General features: G+C 36.2%; 1 protein-coding gene and 1 long non-coding RNA gene across 4 annotated transcripts; both read left to right on the top strand.

Moving 5' to 3' along the window:
• The first annotated feature begins 1557 nt into the window (after nucleotides 1-1557).
• On the top strand, nucleotides 1558-2797 carry LOC136281931 (uncharacterized). The gene is made up of 2 exons (XM_066168971.1): nucleotides 1558-1857; nucleotides 2576-2797. Exons 1-2 carry the CDS (start codon nucleotides 1558-1560, stop codon nucleotides 2795-2797), a joined length of 522 nt encoding a protein of 173 aa, XP_066025068.1.
• Nucleotides 2798-4518: 1721 nt separating this feature from the next.
• On the top strand, nucleotides 4519-17186 carry LOC136281998 (uncharacterized). Of its 3 annotated transcripts, XR_010718025.1 has the most exons (5): nucleotides 4519-4544; nucleotides 4875-7132; nucleotides 7528-7596; nucleotides 8410-8656; nucleotides 11422-14036. It is a non-coding gene; the product is annotated as an uncharacterized lncRNA (long non-coding RNA). The 3 variants fall into 3 exon arrangements; XR_010718024.1 differs by lacking the exons at nucleotides 4519-4544; nucleotides 11422-14036 and adding an exon at nucleotides 16187-17186 and having other exon boundaries at nucleotides 4635-7132; XR_010718023.1 differs by lacking the exon at nucleotides 4519-4544 and having other exon boundaries at nucleotides 4635-7132.
• Nucleotides 17187-17483: the final 297 nt, after the last annotated feature.

A 17483-nucleotide genomic window follows, 5' to 3' on the forward strand; every position in this document is an offset into this window, starting at 1 on the left:
TTGATCACGTGCAAAATCTGAACATTGATCAAATTTAATGAATGTAAGCCGCTTGGAATACATACTACATGTACTATACTGTATTTAGACAGAATTTCAAGCTTGTATCCTAAGGGGGATACATTTTGATTTAGGCAGGGTCACTTTTATCACTTATCTGCGTAATTTAGAATTACTGTTTGAGGAATATTTTTTTAATCGCCAGTTGTCAGACATTTTTTTATTCTATGATTCTAAGTGGGGGCGGTGAACGTACGGGTTGTCCATTTCTTGCCTGCATTCAGACTGAAGTATCCATTGCATGCTAAAAATACACATGAAGCAACAAAGCATGTCTCAAAATAATTTGTCATTCTAGTTTCACCCTGGGTAATGAGAAAATGTCTGAGAAGTAATTCTTTTGAAATTAACCCCATTGCTAAATGGCTCTTGCGAAATGTCACTAGATAAGGTGTGACGCTGGGACGCGCTGAAATACTATCGTAAAACCACAAAACAATCAATCTAGGATTTGAAAGGCGTGTGCGTGATTTGTCTTTTCTAAATCGAATTTTGCCGTTAAAACATTAAGCAGCATCGTATATTCAGAAGTGTTCTTCTTTTTTGTTCAAGGATTCTTAGTGGGAGTGGTGAACATATCGGGTTGTTTCACTTCTTGTTGACATTTAGACTAAAGCATCCATCGCATGCTAAAAATACACCTAAAACAACCGATCAATTTCTATTGTGAAATATTGTTAGGGCGTGGACACATTTTTTTTAAAAATGTTAAAAAAACACAAGAGAGTACGAGCTGGAATGCTACCGTGAAACCACAAAAGAGTCAAGCTGGTATATTCTATTTAAAGGTATGCAAAGAGGTGAAACTCGCAAGCGTTTTTAATCTTCTCAAAATTGAAAAAATTTTGCTGTTAAACTATCGAGCAACATCTTGTTGAGGATTGGTCTTTGAGGACTACCTCCTCGTGAAGCGCCAGTTGTCAGCCACGATGATGTTATGTAGGTATGGTGAAGCGTGTCAATCTTTTTTTTTAAGCTCTTTTGATTATGTCTTAGGGGCCTAATTAAGTTTTTTTACTTCCCTGTGACATGCGCAGTTCTGATCTATGAAGTGCTATGAAAGGAATCTCATAGATACTCCCAAAGTTGTCTTTTGCAGTTTCGTAAGACGCCGAGAAGAAGTGGTCTTCCCATAAAACAAGCTTGGAAAACAAAAGGTTGGGAAAAATCTCCCGAAAGATGTAGCTGGAAATCAGAAACACACAAAAAAATGCCTCAGTCTTGTTTTAAATACTACCTGCTGGTAGGCCAACTCTTCTCAAAATTACATCGGCCCTATTCGGAAGAGCCGTTTTGGCGATTTGAAAATTCTTGCCTTCTTCGACCGCTCATTTCTCGAGATTTCCATTGCTTTTATTGATGGAATTTTAACCTTAAAGCCTCGTCTGTGCAAAAACGGGCTTTAATGCGAAGTAATCAGTCCGAAGTAATCAGTAGTAAATTCCTCTACATCTGTTTTGTTATTTCCATGTCAATCTATTCCAGGTTTGATCCATCATGTCCATCAGGTTGTACGACGGAAGTGGTTTGTGCCAGGAGTTTTCAGGTTCAGAGGAGAACCTGAAAAAGGAGGGGGTTTCCTTCGTAAAAGCCGTTGTTAGTTCGGGAACCTGGATCTTCTACACATACCCAAACAACAATGACGCACAACATGGTGCTGGCCCATCTAACTACAAGGTTGTCAAGCCTGGACCAGATGTAAAAATCTCGAGTGTGAATGGCTCCATGCTCCTCCTTCCGGACAAGGAAGAAGGAGTCATTCTGTTCGAGTATAGCTTCTACGGTGGAACCAACAAGGTACGCAAAATACATAAGCTTTCAATAATCAGCAGCTCACGCTCTCTGTAAAAAACGCTCTGCTCTTTCTTACAATTCTCGTAAGACAACAAAAAATCAGCAGTAAGTAGCAATCAGTTCTAAATGGATTATAGGATAGTGTGGCATCATAGAACATGATGGTTTTTTTCATTTTCTTAATTTTGAACAAGGATTTTTAGTCATTTTGGTTGGAAATTGGCCGAGTGAACTCGGGCCTGGAATCATTTTTCTAAAAAGTAGATTATTTCCGATAAATAATCTTCAAAGTCACTTAGACAGAGGCCAATAAGATAGCTTGTTTCCACATGGATTCATATTCATAATGAATCACAAACAGATCATCTATACATCATGCAGACACTTGATCTAAGGGCGCAAGAGGTATTGAAAAGCGATCCGATTGTTGTAAGAGTATAACTGATTATTTTGTCCACATACGCCTGTCTTTCCCTTCGTCATAGCTCTGGTTCGTGCCAGATCTCCCTTCGCAGTTCCTGGAAGAATATTTAGTGGATTTCGAAAATTCATGTCAAATGAGGAGTTTAACCAGATTTAAAACTTTTCTCAAAAGACACTCCCGCAAACGAGCTTATTCTTTTACTTAGTGTCTTAGAGGTTAGATGCTAGTACAAAATTATTTCTTTTGAAAGATGTTTCTCCTTTATCTGGGTTCTGTTCTTTCCACAATTTCGTGCAGTGGTTTAAAGAAAGTGGCGCAGATCTGAACCCCTTTTTCCCAACTGGGGGAGTCTCCTCTATCATCGTGCTATCCAAGAACGAGAGGTTTGCAGCCTACACCAAAACCAACTATCAGGGCTTGCAAGCGCTACTGGAGCCAGGCAAGTGGTATGAAAGTCCAGAAGCCATGGGTTTCCCCATGAACGACCGAATACAAAGCCTCCGCAAAGAAATGAGATGACCAATCTGACCTGGCTCTTCTATTGCATTTCCTACCAGATTTTTTCTTTTGTTCATTTGTTTTTTTAGTTTTTGGCCTTAATGTTATCTTTTGATTGATGAAAAGTTAGCAAAATAAGATTTTGTCAATTCAGCTCAGCACTTTAAGTCATTAGAGATGAGTCAAATAAAAGAAGTTTACTGCAAAAGGTTGGCATTTTAATTTTTGTATGAAAAAAGAGCTTTTTTTAGGCGAAATGGATGTGATCTCACCCTATGGATGTGTTTAGTATTGCATAATTCGGACTTTAATTTGTACCAAAGCAGCGTTTTTAAGGAAAGGAGAGAAAAAATTGCAATTTTCAACCGCTTTTTCCCGTGACCAGAGTGTAAGATAGAGTCCGTGATATTGACATGAAAGTCAACAGTTATCAAACGCATCACAGAAATATTCATTATTTCAAGGACTGGCTAGAATTTTGACCGAGCACTTCTTACAAAGACAACAAAGTAATGCCATTACTATGAATATGTTAAAATCGTAGATGGGAGCTGCGGATTAAGGAATAAATCTGAAAGCGATCTCTACAGTGATGAACACCACTCAAGAAGTAGTGAAAATAAGACCAGAAGAAAAAATTCGGGCCTGTACGGGATTTGAACCCATGACCTTTGCGATACCGTTGCTATGCACAATGTGTCGTAAATTTAAGTTGATTACTGGCAAATGTCTTTTCATCGGAGAAAGCCTAAGCAGTTAATGTGACAACCAAACACGTAATTGAATCGAGAATATACCGTTTAAATACAAGAAGTAAATCGTGAAGAATATTTAAAGCAAAGAGACGGATATGCAACATGGCAGTCGACGCAGAACGTAAATACTGCCGGTTGATCTTTTCAATCTTTGCAAAAAACCAACCATAAGGCAAAAACAAGATTACTCTTCAAATATGCATTATGTAAATGCTTTGCGCGATTTTCACCAGAGTCAGCAAAATTTTCCTTTCCAAAACAAACACTCCAGTGATGATTTCGTGTTAGGCCTTTAGCTGTCGATGTGTGCGTTGTAAGTACACGAAGGAACGGTACACAAAACACGCGTCAACTTCTAAATGATAAAACTTTCCCTGCAGATCTTTCTAATTTCGACAGATCTTAGCGACGAGGTCTTCACGAAGGACATGATCCATTTAACTGGGTAGATAGGATCAAAGCTCTTTGTCAGTACCATTCTTAGTGTATGTTAATGTTGGGTTGATTACTTTGCAACATTTACTTTGCGGCAGCCAAATACCACGACATTATTGGCATGAAAGACAACACCCTGACGCTCTGATTGGTGGAAACATACTCCTATGGTGCAAGTAACATACCACTCGATGTGCTTACATAAAGCTATTGAAATATTAAAAAATTTAAAATTTACTTTCAAAAACAGGCACTCTAGGGGCCTCAGGGCTGTGATCTGATCGGTTCTACATACAAAGGCGATCTGAGGCGATCTGATTTGTGCAAGATACATACCCTAATGCAGCGATCTGACATAGAGTAATTTTTTTCCCAAAAAAAGTCTCACTTTAAGATAGGCACTCCAGGGACCCCAGGGCCTACTACTTTTCTTGCTGCCTTTTTTTCTAGCGGGCGTTATTTTTGACGACGCAGACTTCCCGCCAAAGGGTAAAATCAGCGGAAATTAAGATGCGCATGCGTTAGGGGACGAGAATTCCAAGATGGCGCATACGAGTCTTGGAAAGTATTTAGATCAGGTCAGGAAGCGATTTCGTTGATAGTTTTGTATTTTTAAACATTAAGACTCTTGGGAAAACAAGACCAACTGTTTCCCTCGGGACCATACATTAAGTGTATATTGTTGCCCTTGCTGTAAAGTTATGTATCAATTCACAGATGCCAGTTTATAAATGAAAACTTGATTTATTTAAAGAAAATAAAAATTGAGCATAAGATATCAAAGGAATAGGAAGCAACTTTTCCTTTTTACTGACTCTTGCAATTAATTGTACCAGTGAATATTTCGCCTATGCTCATTATGATGTTTAATGATATTTAAACATTTTCAAATATTTATGTACTTGTAGGAACTACTTTCCTTTCGTCATCCACACATAGCAAGTCCAAGACTGCAGGTAAAACTATTACAGATTACTTACTTTGGGGATAATTTGTATAAGTATATAATAGAATAGTGGATAGCCTTGAAGGTATGCTATGATTGGCACTCAAACTCCAAATATCCTTTACCTTTCACCTTCAATCAATGTATGTGGGATTTGAGTTGAAATTTTTGTAACTGTTGCAGGAATGAATGAGTGAAAGTGATCTTTTTGTGCTATATTATCTTACTGTTTTAGTGTATACCAAAACAATTCTTCATTTCAGTATTGGTGGCTTAGGTAAAATATTTCCCCTCCTCCTTCTTGGCTGGGTAAATATCCACCTTTAGCCACCTCCACTATGGTCAATACTTGTTAATTGTCATATTCCACAGACAGTCCTGCGCGTGCTCTTATTGGAAAACGTTATGAAAAAAATCCTTGTGTGAAGGCTTTGTGCAATGGGGTTAATAGGGCTGGGACAAGCTCTGTGCAAGATAACCAGAATGGAAAAAAGCAAGAGGATAGGAAGAAAGAGAGAGAAGGACATACACGTGATAAAATGCCTACTGACTGAGATATGGGTTGTGTGATAGGAAAATATTTTGCTCTCTGTCATGATGTGTAGACTGAGCACAATAAGGTGTGTATGTCATGACTTTGAGTGAAATATTTCCAATCAGGCCTTCGCAGTGAGTGTATGCCCGATACAAGAAGAGAGATGAAATAACCTGTTCCTGCTAGTGTTTTTTTGAGACTGCATCGCTGTTAAGTTGTTTTATCATTAACTATGAAAGGAACTAGTTTTTAAGGGTATGTTTTCCCATTGTTTCTGAATTTCTTGGCATTTTGAAACAGCTAAAACCTAATTTTTTTTTAACCAACTTACCATTTCATTGTATCAGGTTTAATTGGTTTGTATTTTTGGCAGTTACCAAATGCACAGCTGCAATGTGAATTTGGAAGTTTTGGAGAGAACAGTTCTTTATTAGCTGTGACACACAATCTTTGTTCCCTCACAATTTTTCCAATTGCAGTAGTCCAAAAATAATTTGTTTTAATAATTGGCAGCAATGTCAATTTTTTAATATTCTAAGAATTCATTTGTCTATGTGCAAGTTTGTATTATTTTGTAATGACTTAATGATTTATGCAAAACTGGCCTAGTGTTAGTTTATGATGATTCTTTGATCGGCAGTTGGGTTACTGATCCCTTAGCAATGGTACTATAAAAATCAATCAAAGAAACATATTGCATTGTTAACCCAGTACAAGAAAAGTAGCGTGAAAAGAACCTTAAGTCATAACAACATCCAATATGTTTTTGGTTGAAAAAACTTAGTGTATGCCTACTGAAACTTTTGTTTTCTACATGTCAACTGTTTGCTTATTATCCAATCATCTTTTGCCTTAACAAATAGTAAGTCTTTCACCTGTGCTTTTCAGCGTCAAAAAGATTAAAACTGACCAGTATGTTTATTAACAAGTAATCCTACAAATTAATTAATTATTAGAATTGATTCAGATAAAATTTAATGCCTAACCAGCCACCAGATAGAAATCCTGAACATCCTTGTTATTAACTGAAAGTGGAGATGTGACACAGCTAAGTCTTTTTCTATGTAAGAAAATGTTCTATACACTGTAATATCATCAGATGATTACAATGCAGTGAAGTAGAAAGGAAAAGGCTGCAGTCATCTTGTAGTTTTCTGTAAGCGCTATCTCTCAGAGTTGAACACAGAAGGTAACTCTTGTGTGCTTAAAGACTTGTAATTGTTTAGTTTATCCTGGTTCTAAAAGGTGATGGAGACAGAATTTCTCCTTACCATATCAATACAATATCATGATGATCAAGCAGACAAGTGATGAGAATAAAGAAAATTATCAATTAGGGGATCATTTTTTGAACTAATATCAAATTCTCTGAACCAATATCATAAGAATTGTATGGCAGACAGTAAGGAGAATTACCAATGAGATCTTGGAGGTGAATGGGTAAAACCTTGAGGATTTCATAAAGTTCCCCTAATCTGTCTGCCTTTTGGTATCCATGTGTACTTCAGGGCAGAGAAAAGCCTGAATAATTATGGATGCTATGTTTTGCTTTTACCGATGCCACCTCATTTGACAAGGGCATGTAATCTTTATTCTGTCTCTGGTGATATTATTCTTTATTATTCACTAGGGCATTGCCACTAATGAATGTTGTCACAGTAGATCTGACACTTTTTACCATGCAGGTACAACTGTTTAAAATTTGTAGTATTTAGTAGGAATTTTTTCACTTCAATTCTTAATTAGGTATTTAGTTCCAAAGAATATGTCACTATATTCAAAAAGAATCTCTGACTTCAGGATTTGATTGTATTTACAGTTTTACTGGTTAAAAGGTAATTTTATCCTAAAAAAAAAAAAGCCGAAACAACTTTTTCAGATCTGTTTCATTGTCAGTGACTTTTAATTATCCATATACCACTTTAACCACTAACTAGGCCCATGTTTTCAGCTTGCAGAAAGTATGAGTATGGGGCTTGATGGCATAAGTGATGCCAAACCATGTCTTTCAAAAGTTATCGTGTTTTGTCATTTTAAAAATAATTAATAATATTGGAATTATAATTGATGATTTTGACAGGCAGACAAGCAGCAAGTAAGAAGGGGACAGGGCAATGATGGGGTGTTTCAGGGTCTGTGCAAGTGATAGGTAAGTTCATTGAGCTTGTCAGCTCTCACAGTTGTTTTGTTCTCAGGACTGTATGGCTTATCTGCGATATTGCAACACTGTTAAAGTCATTTATTATGACATCAGAATGCGTGAGAAATATCATTACATAAGGCATGACACTGGACGAACGTGCTGGACCACGAAACAATCAAGCTATTATTTGAAAGGCGTGTACGTTCTTTATCTTTTTTAATCGAATTTTGCCGTCAAAACATCAAACAACATCGTATATTCAGAAGCGTTGTTCTTTTTTGTCTTATATATGATTCTTAGTGGGAGTGGTGAACGTATCGGGTCGTTTCGCTTCTTGTTTTAAACATTCGGAATAGAGTATCCATTGCATGCTAAAACTGCACCTAAAACAACCAACCGATTAATTTTCAAAATACGTGTTTGGTTTAAGTTACCCCAGGGTAATGAGACAAAGTCCGAGAGAAACGAATCTCTCTTTATGAATACACCTTAGTGCCAAACGGCTATTGTGAAATATCATTAGGGGGTGGGTGCCTATTCGAGAAAGGAGGCTTATTAAAGCTTGGGCACTAATTAGTTAGGATATGTGGGGGAAAAAACCATAAGAAAGTGCGATCTGGAACAAGACATCCAAGAATAAGCAATTGTGAGACAAAAACAAGATTACTTTTTAAATATGCTTTATGTAAATGCTTTACGCAATTTCCACCAGAGTCAGCGAAACTTGCCCTTCCAAAACAAACACTCTAGTTCTTTCTCAATGCCATTCTTAGTGTGCGTCAATGTTGGGTTGATTACTTTGCAACATTTACTTTGCAGCACCCAAATTCCATGACATGACTGACATGAAAGACAATACCCTCACAAGAAAGGCAAATAAATAAACATCTGAGAGGCCATTGATTGCTAGTTTTTAAATGTAAATTGCCTTGCTGTTATGCTAACTAGATACTGGTCTCTATCACAACAAGGTCACCTTCAGCCTCACTCCAAATCAAAGGCTTGGCAACCAAGTACATAACTGTAAAATGGTCTATTGTCAGCCAAAGACTATGATATTGAGTAGGTATGGTGAAACGTTTCAATATTTTTTAGTTCTTTTGATTATGAGCTAGGAGCCTAATTAAGTTTCTTACTTCCGTGTTGCAATTCGTGAACAGCACGTCAATGATATGCGCAGTTCTGTTCTATGAAATGCTATAAAAGGAATCTCATAGATAGTCCCAAATTTGTCTTCTGGAGTCTCGCAAGACGTCAAGAAAAAGTAGTCCTCTAAAAAAGGCTTGGAAAACAAAGGTTAGGAAAAATCTCTCGAAAGGTGTAGGTGGAAATCATAAGCCTACTATTGGAAACACAAAAAATGTGCCGGTCTTGTTTTTTAAAAGACTTTAAGACTTTTTCTTAAAAGACTTTATATTTTTCAGCCTAAGTTAGAGAATTTTGTTTTAGGTTTTAGGTCTCCGATAAGTTTGTTGTCTGATATATAATTTCTTACACCACAACCTAATTCGAAAAAGGCCTTGGAAGTCAATCATTAATTGTCTTATCCCTTGTGATTAAAAAAACAACAACAACAAAATTATCAGCCCCTATAATCATAATTCCTTTAATTTTTTTTTTCCAGAATTTTTTTTGATATCTCTGACAAGTTTAATAGTGCTATAGTTTCTTACTTAAATGAACTTTTTTCCAATTTTAACGGTGAGACTCTTGAAGCCTACGTGTTGATGAGTCTTGAAACAAATTATAGGTGTATACTCCAAAATTGGTATTGTTATGTCAAGGCTATGCCTGCGTTTGTCATCAAATTATATAGAACTTTGTGAAGGTACTCTAAGTAAGAAGTACCTTGCGTTAAATTGAAATTCAAATATCTCCAAGAAGTGATGCAAGTGATGAGGTTTGTGAGCTCAAAGGAATACGTTAGATCCAAACGTTTTCTACATAGCTTTTGAGTTTACCAAATTTTTCTTTTCTTTCCTCATACCTCCTCGTTGGTGTTTTTGTTCAGTTCATCATTAATTTTTTCGTCATTTACTCTATCACTTTCGTTCGCTTTCATTCCGCAAGTGATTACGCAGTCCTCTCATATTCAAACCCAGTTTCTTTTTAGGATAATCACTTTTTCAGTCCGTTTTTCTAGAAGTCGCACTAAGCCCAGTTTTGTTGTTCTAAGAGGTTATTTGCGATTTCATTTCTATTAAAGCGTTGTCAATTTTCAATCTGTTAGCTCGTTCACATCAAACTGAAAGTTCTTGTCGAGAAGGTAACGCTTCTGCTGTTACAAAATGCATGATACTATGTATAACAGTAAATGAACTTGTGAGTAATGAGGGTGAAGTAACAGATATGTTACTCACTGATAAAACCTACAACTTATAGGAGAGCCAACACTGTTGCTTTCAAGTTAACTGTTATCTATGGAAACAGTTTTTCTTAGCACGGCTGTTTGTAGACATCTATCATGTGCTGTTGTATCTAAAGATGTGCTATCTTGAAAAAGCACCATGAGAAAATATTGGGATAGAAAAGTTTAAACTTTGAAACAAATTTTTAAATCCAATTTGATTTGTTGGTTATACTTACTCACCAAAGTATTTACTGCCACCCAAATCCAAATCTTGGTCTCCCAATATCAAATGGCTTTGCTTAACAATGGCAGATTAATTCAAAGATGTTCACTGGGAATGCATTTATGAAAGAAATAGGTAGCTTGATTTCAAAACTTTTATCAAAAACATTTATCCGAAAATAATTTGGATAATAAATTTTGTCGAAGGAGTAATTTGCAACTTTCCATTCTTAAAAAAAACGCTGCTCAGCCATTGTTATTTCTTATTTTTATTTTTATTTACGTATTCAGCGACCCTCACGAATTCTCACGCACCAGGATTTACCTTTACATGCACCTGTTTCCATTTTTCTATTATTTTATCCAAGTTAAATACAAGATTTAGTCAGAGGTACAAGTTAAAAACAGATTAAGTGTATTTCTTTCATAGTTATAGGGCTAACACTCAAACGCCAAAATGAAGGACTGGAAAGTTATTATTTCATGATTTTTGTCGGTGTAATCGATGTTGTGGGTTGTTTGCCACAATATTCCGTTCCGGTTAATTTTGGCTCTCGTCGAAATTTGAACAAGAATACCGTATTACATTTGAAAAGGCTTTCTGCGAATTATCACAGATTTAATTTAAGAAAACATAAACTAGCTTATTGCAGTTGCTGCATGAAAATTTAGATTGCTTACGGCCTACTGTTGCCTGAGTGAAATTATAAACTCTAATCCTCGTAAAGAAACGATTTAATCCCTGAAACCAAGCAAGCGAAAAACTGAATTATAAAATCTAACTTTGAGAGGTTTTGATGACAACAGCTACGACAAAATACTTCGAATATTCTAATCAGTAACCGCTTCAACTTTTATCGTTAACCCTCAAACTCCCAAGATGTGATCTCAATTCTCCCCGCTAGCTACTACGCATTTAAACTGATTACGAGAATTTGGTGTTCAATCAAGCCAATGAATTGTACCTGATGAGTTTGAATATTCTCACTTCCTGTTTGTTGTATAATGTATAGATACTATAGGGAGAGGTTACATGGTAATCACTTCTGAGAGTTAAGGGTTAAATCCAGGTTATGGTCACTTAGTCAGGTATCAAGTCGCAAAATGATTAAATACTTGTATCCTGACTATTACATGTCTAACATTACCAACTAACTTTTTCTGCCACAAACCAACACTGGACTAATATCACTTGAGAAAGCAGAGTTTAAAGTCTGTCGCATTTGTTATCATATGCCTTTATCGTCGTTGTTTTGCAGGTGAAAATCCTCAAGCAAGAATCAAACAAGAGACTTTGATCCAAGTTAAATTCAAGATTTATTCAAAACAATGTAGTGCATTTCTTCCAGAGTCAGAGCTAAGATTCAAACGCCAAAATTGAGGACTGGAAAGTTATTATTTTCCTGAATTTTGTCGGAGCAATCAATGTTAAAAGCTTGAAAATACTTGCGCTTAACGAACGCATGCGCCCTTTTTTCTTTATTTATTCTGTAAGTAACATCTGTTAAAATTTGGCGAATTTTCCCGCCAAAATACGCATGCGCCAGCTTTTTTCTTTTAAAAAATTCAAGTTTGTCGATACACTATTGAATAAAGGGGGTAAGGTTCTAAAGAGACTGTGGTGCTGCGTCGGTGGAAGAGTATGGCAGGTAATTTAGTGTTAACAACTGAGTTGAAAACGTAAATTAGCCACGGTAAAGGGTAAAAAAAGCTGCCTTTACGGTGGCTAATTTACGTTTTCAACTCAGTTGTTAACACTAAATTACCTGTCAATAAACTAATTTACTTGTCGTCTTCTTGTATTACTCTCATATAGTATCAGTAAAGAACTCTGCTTGTGTTCTTCTTGGCGGGAAAATTTGAACCAATTTGCACAGAGTTTCCCCGACAACTTATTCGGCAAGAATTTTAACAAGGCTTCCTCTATTAATTCTCGCCAAAAAAGTTAAAAATTTAACAGCTTCTCGTGCAAAAATAAGTTGAAGAGTAATCGCAATTTCTTTTCCACTCAAAAAAAAAAAACAAACAAAAAACCATAAACACAGTCTAGAAAGTTTCGCTTTGCTTCGCTTCCTACAAAAGAAATTCTGACTCGACGTGTATATATTTCAACTTTACTTTTTTTTCTTATATACTTTAATTCTTTGCACGAGCTGACGTGTGGAAGTTCCAAACGAAAGAGCACCATGGAAAACTATAGATTGTTCAATCAAAAATACAAACTCTAAATTTGTACTCAACTTATTTTAATTGAAAGTTTGTTTTTGAATCCATCATTATTTAGAGCACTGCGCCGGTATCGCAGAGGTCATGGGTTCAAATCCCATACAGGCCTGAATTTTTTTCAGGCCTTCTTTTCACTACTACTAAAGTAGTGTTCATTACTGCGAAGATCGTTTTCACATTCAACCTTTTTCTTATAATTCTCTTGCTTGCCATGTCTTTTTCGGAGTGAAAGATCTTTAAAGCCGCCAGTTTCGAATGTAACACAGGACGTTAAAGCATCGAAAATACTATAAAAGAAACTGGGCTAAATTTCCAGATTCAAAAATTCTTATTTGACTAAATTTTACACGAAGAAAATCACGAATTATTGGAGCATACATATTTCAATTTGATTCCAGAGCAAAAACATATTGCGTGAAGAAATATGACAAAAAAGTATCAATAGGAAGAAGTTGGAGCAACTCTTTTAATGTGACTTAAGCCATCAAAAGCTGACATGCAAAATTTAGTCTTTAAATCCCTCAAACTAGATTCGAGAGGTAATTTGAAGAATAAAACAATATAAACTGTTGGAGCAAATTCCTTAATTCGATTTTAGCCTCTTAGAGGCGATGACATTTCACAGCTAGGCTCCAAATTATAAACAATGAATTTTTGCAGCGAGTTGTTTCGAAATATTCAGTCATTTAATGAGTTCAATTTCTGTTTATTAAAAACTGAGATTGAAGGTCAAAATTTTAAACTTTCAATCATCATTTTTTTTTCTGTATTCCTGTGTTACACCAATTTCCAAGTGACTGTTCAAAAGATATTCCTTCCAATAACAGTAAGGAGTAAGTAAACTAACTAAGATTTACTTTAAAACCAAATGCCTGGTCCAAAGGATAACAAAGTGATCCTTTTTTTCAAATGCGACTTAATTTAAAAGTTTGGTGGACAATATCTAAAAAGTTCGTCTTCAAGAAAGAAACAATTCTACATAAACCAGCAAAATGACAACCCTTGCGGTAGAGAAATTGAAAAGAACTAGCTTTTCAAAGCGAGGACAAAATGAACTCATATAATTTCGATAGACTAGTTTACATTTGAATATCACTAATTTGCTTTCTTGGTTCGCGCTTCGGTTTCATAAAATCAATGTGGTTTCTGTACAAAATTTCAATTGCATAAATAAGCATATATGTTTTAACTCCATAAATTCTATTAGTATAGGTAATCACATGAGGCCAAGTACTATTAAGGATTAATTGCACGAGAGTTTTCAAAATTTTCCAAAATTTTGAAAACTCAAGTGCAATTAATCCTTAATAGTACGAGGTCTCATGGGATTACTTGTTTATCAATAAAGAGCAAAATTTATACGAAGGAAAATCACGCGCGCAGTCTATTTTTATCTGGGAAGCAACGGATTAGCAATGCAACGGATTAGCCAATCATTAACAGGTAATCATGCCCTCTCTTGATTACTAAAAATGCCCTCGATTAAGAAAAAAATGCCCTCTCTCTCAACCAATCAGCGCTCAGTAATTTTGCCCTTTATTGATAAAACTCTTAATCGATAAATGAAAGCATTCGACAAGAAAGAGGCAATTATTAAAGCGGATCTTCACTAACAGACTTGTTTATTGCTCACTAGTCAAAAGGCTTGTGCATCCTCGTTGATATTCGTCCTTTATGTAAATTGTTTTTCAACGATTTTCGAAACAATTATCCAATTTGATTTCTATCGAAATATGAACGTCTACATTAATCCTTCGTAAAAAGGAATCAATTTAAACTGGTTTAGGTCACGGTAAATTTCGAACCGAAATCAGTTTAGATTTTTAGAACACATGTTACTTCTAAACGGAAACCAAACACCGTTGATGGCACACAGTAAAGGGTATAATCTAAGATGGCAATGTACTAAATTCTTGTTTTGTGTATGTGCAAACCAAATTTCCTGTTTAATACAGTTCATACCGAAAATGAATTTCCAATTGTATTAATATGTCAACTTTTCATCTTGGTATCATTCCGTTGTCAATCGTGAAGTACGATCGTCCGAGTAAGAACAGCCCTGAAAAGGTTTGTTGTTGTCGAAACTAGTGACTTGCCTTACGCAGAAGACATCGGAGTCATCGGAAAATTGTTGACAATTCGAATGTTATAGCTGGGTGGGGTTGTTCAAAGCTGGGTTTAGATAACCCACGATTAGTGTGAACTCTGATTTCAGGTCTGAAAGGCTTAAAAAGAAATTCAGTATAATTCCTTTTGTCGACAATTTAATGATTGGATAATCCTAAAAGAGAAAAGAAAACTATCCAAAGAAGGTTTTGAACAAAGGAAAGGAGAAAATAGGGTTAAAATTTTACCTTGGGTTAATGCTAATCAGCCAACGAACATCTGGGCCCCGGTTTGCAAAACTAAGTGATCGGTTTTGCAGCAAATTGATTTTTGTACTTAAATGGCGCTCGTCCCTTCATTAGTCAGTTTTGATCAGTTGTAAGGTTTGGTTGTTTTTTTTTTTGTCCGTTGGTGACCGCTTTGGTTTTTTCCAAGTCGTTTTTAAGGTGCCGATAGTAGTTTCCAATTTTGAATTGTATTCGGTTCTTCGTCCGGCCGAAGTATTTTGTTCTGAGTGCCATCTTAATAAATATCACCTTCCTGTAACATCAACCAGGATACAACTCTGGATGTTGATTGCGACGTTTCGACTGCAATACTGCTATTCTTCATCGCCTAATGAAGACTAGCAGTATTGCAGTCGAAACGTCGCAATCAACATCCAAAGTGACTCCATCGTGAGACAAATGAATAAAGTTTATCTCCCATCTTACATCACGATGAACAATAAGCACAGGATACAACTGTTAAAACCAAAAAGATGAGCGATCAAAGCTTCAAAATTGGTGCTTTTAAGTTTCAGCGTTCTGTTGCCAAGGTTAAATCAGTTTCCATTCATCTCTGTCTTTAATTCAATGTAAAGAGATCATCCGAGACAAATTAGTTCAATATTATATGATCGCCCAGGGTTTGCATAACAATCAATAAATAACAAACTATTTCAAAAATGGTGGTTAATCGAAAACTTTCCAGTCGCCATGTAATCAGTTTAATTCATTCCAAAACAATTAGTGAAAGAAGGAGGACTACGCACAGTAATTAGACATTAAAGGCCACCACTTTTGCCATTTTTACCAAATTATTTTAAAGTTCTTATCTTTGAAGTATCCACTGAAAATCCAGTGATTCCAGTGTCTTCTCAGTCTCTTGACCAGAATCTTTGTTCTTCCATCCTTTTGACAACTGACAACATTTCTCTTCCTGAAAATAGAAAATACGAATGTGGAATGGGAATGCTCATTTTCCACGCGGACGATGATTAAAAATTAAAATTTTGTACGGTTTTTTTTTCTCTTTGACACAAATATAGAAAGAGACAAAGTATCAACTTTTTTAAATGTCATTTACAATAATGCAAAGGTCACTGAGTAGAGGAGCCTTCATCACTGCCACGTTCAAATACAAAGTGAAGTAGCCAATAGATTCGGCAAACATTTTTATTTGACAGTTTCACTAATAACACGTTTCAATCGTAGGTTCCTCTTTTCTCGAAGCCAACACCCTAATTTACTCTAATTTCGAGTTGAAGAGCCGTTCAGTTCAACCAACCAATTCGTGCAACGTCGTAGAACTGAGATAATACGACTGAGATAATATTATATCTTTGAAGGTGCTTAAGGCAATATTTTCAAACGGCAATACTCACCTGTTGTAGTAGTGACATAAGAGTGCTTTTGTTGTTTGTCTTTACAGGTCGAGTGTCTTCTTTCCTCCAGAGCGCTTATGTTTAGCCTTACGGAAGGCACGTCTTCACTCTACGACAGACAGCGTGGTTTGCTGAAAATTCCACAACTTCTAATGAATGTGGATTAACAACTGCGGCAAATAATCGACTGCACGTCACAGATTTGGCACGGATCCGGAGTTCTGTTTGCACGCTTTGCCAACTTATCAATAATCAAGCTCAATGAAAGGCATTGTGAGTGACGGATTGGCATGTGACAAGAGAAGAAAATTCACAGCTGTTAAATTTTAGAAACTGTTTTGTGACCAGGAAATTACTCTGACACTCGAAAAGAGCTCATTTGAAAGACTGATATCATTAAAAGCAGTAGATCTCGATAATGAATTAGTTGTAATTTGTGAGAATCCTAATTAGCATCAATTAATATTTTGCCGGCACCTATCAAGGACTGGAGGCGAGTGCGAGGAGCGCGGAGAGTTATGGGAACGTGGTAGTAGGGCGAGGCATTCTACGGTCAGCCTTCGTCGTGATAAGTTGTTTGGTTTCGTTTTCCCTCAAATTCATTTAGCTTTTTTATCTCAAATATTGTCATGTTCACATCAGGTTTTACACAGAGCTGTACTCGCATACATCCTTAATTAACTGCTATCTACTTTTGTATATCATGTTATTCATAGGATACCATAAAACCCTGAGGGTGGTGCAACTGCCTTAGTTGGAGGTGCATGTTCCCCTTTCTTCTCACCTGCTGGTATTTAGGGGTTTTCGTGTCCGGCTTTGGTGCATTTAGTTTCTTTCGATCGTAATAAACTTTTGTAAGCATATTGGTGTTAAACAAACGTTACGGTGGCTTGGTTGGCCAATGCACCCAGATATCAACACCTTTATGCCCGGTTGAGTAGTGGAGGCAAGATAAGAAATGTTTTAGGCCTCATTTTGAAATTTTGTGAATAAATGAATAATTGTTATTTCGTTGTCCTCTTCCGAAGAGAGCGCAACAAATAAAACGCAAAGATGATCATGACGCACTGTTATTTACCGGTGAAAAAAAGAAACTATTACTTAAAGAAACTATTAATTATTACTGTATCAGGAAAGAAAGCAAAATTAAAAGCCCTCAAAAGGAATTAAAAGCGCTTTCATTCTATCACACAAGGAGAAAGCAACCCGCACACTGAGTTCCTTTTTATTGACCAAGAGACCAGCCGCACGGTGCGGTAGTCCTAAGATGTTAAGAAATAGCACCGTTTGAAAGGTTGTGAAGGAAGATATTCATTCGTCTTGTCTCGAGCGCGGGACAAAGAA

Source organism: Pocillopora verrucosa, chromosome 6 (assembly GCF_036669915.1).
Source record: "Pocillopora verrucosa isolate sample1 chromosome 6, ASM3666991v2, whole genome shotgun sequence".
Classification (NCBI taxonomy): Eukaryota; Metazoa; Cnidaria; class Anthozoa; order Scleractinia; family Pocilloporidae; genus Pocillopora; species Pocillopora verrucosa.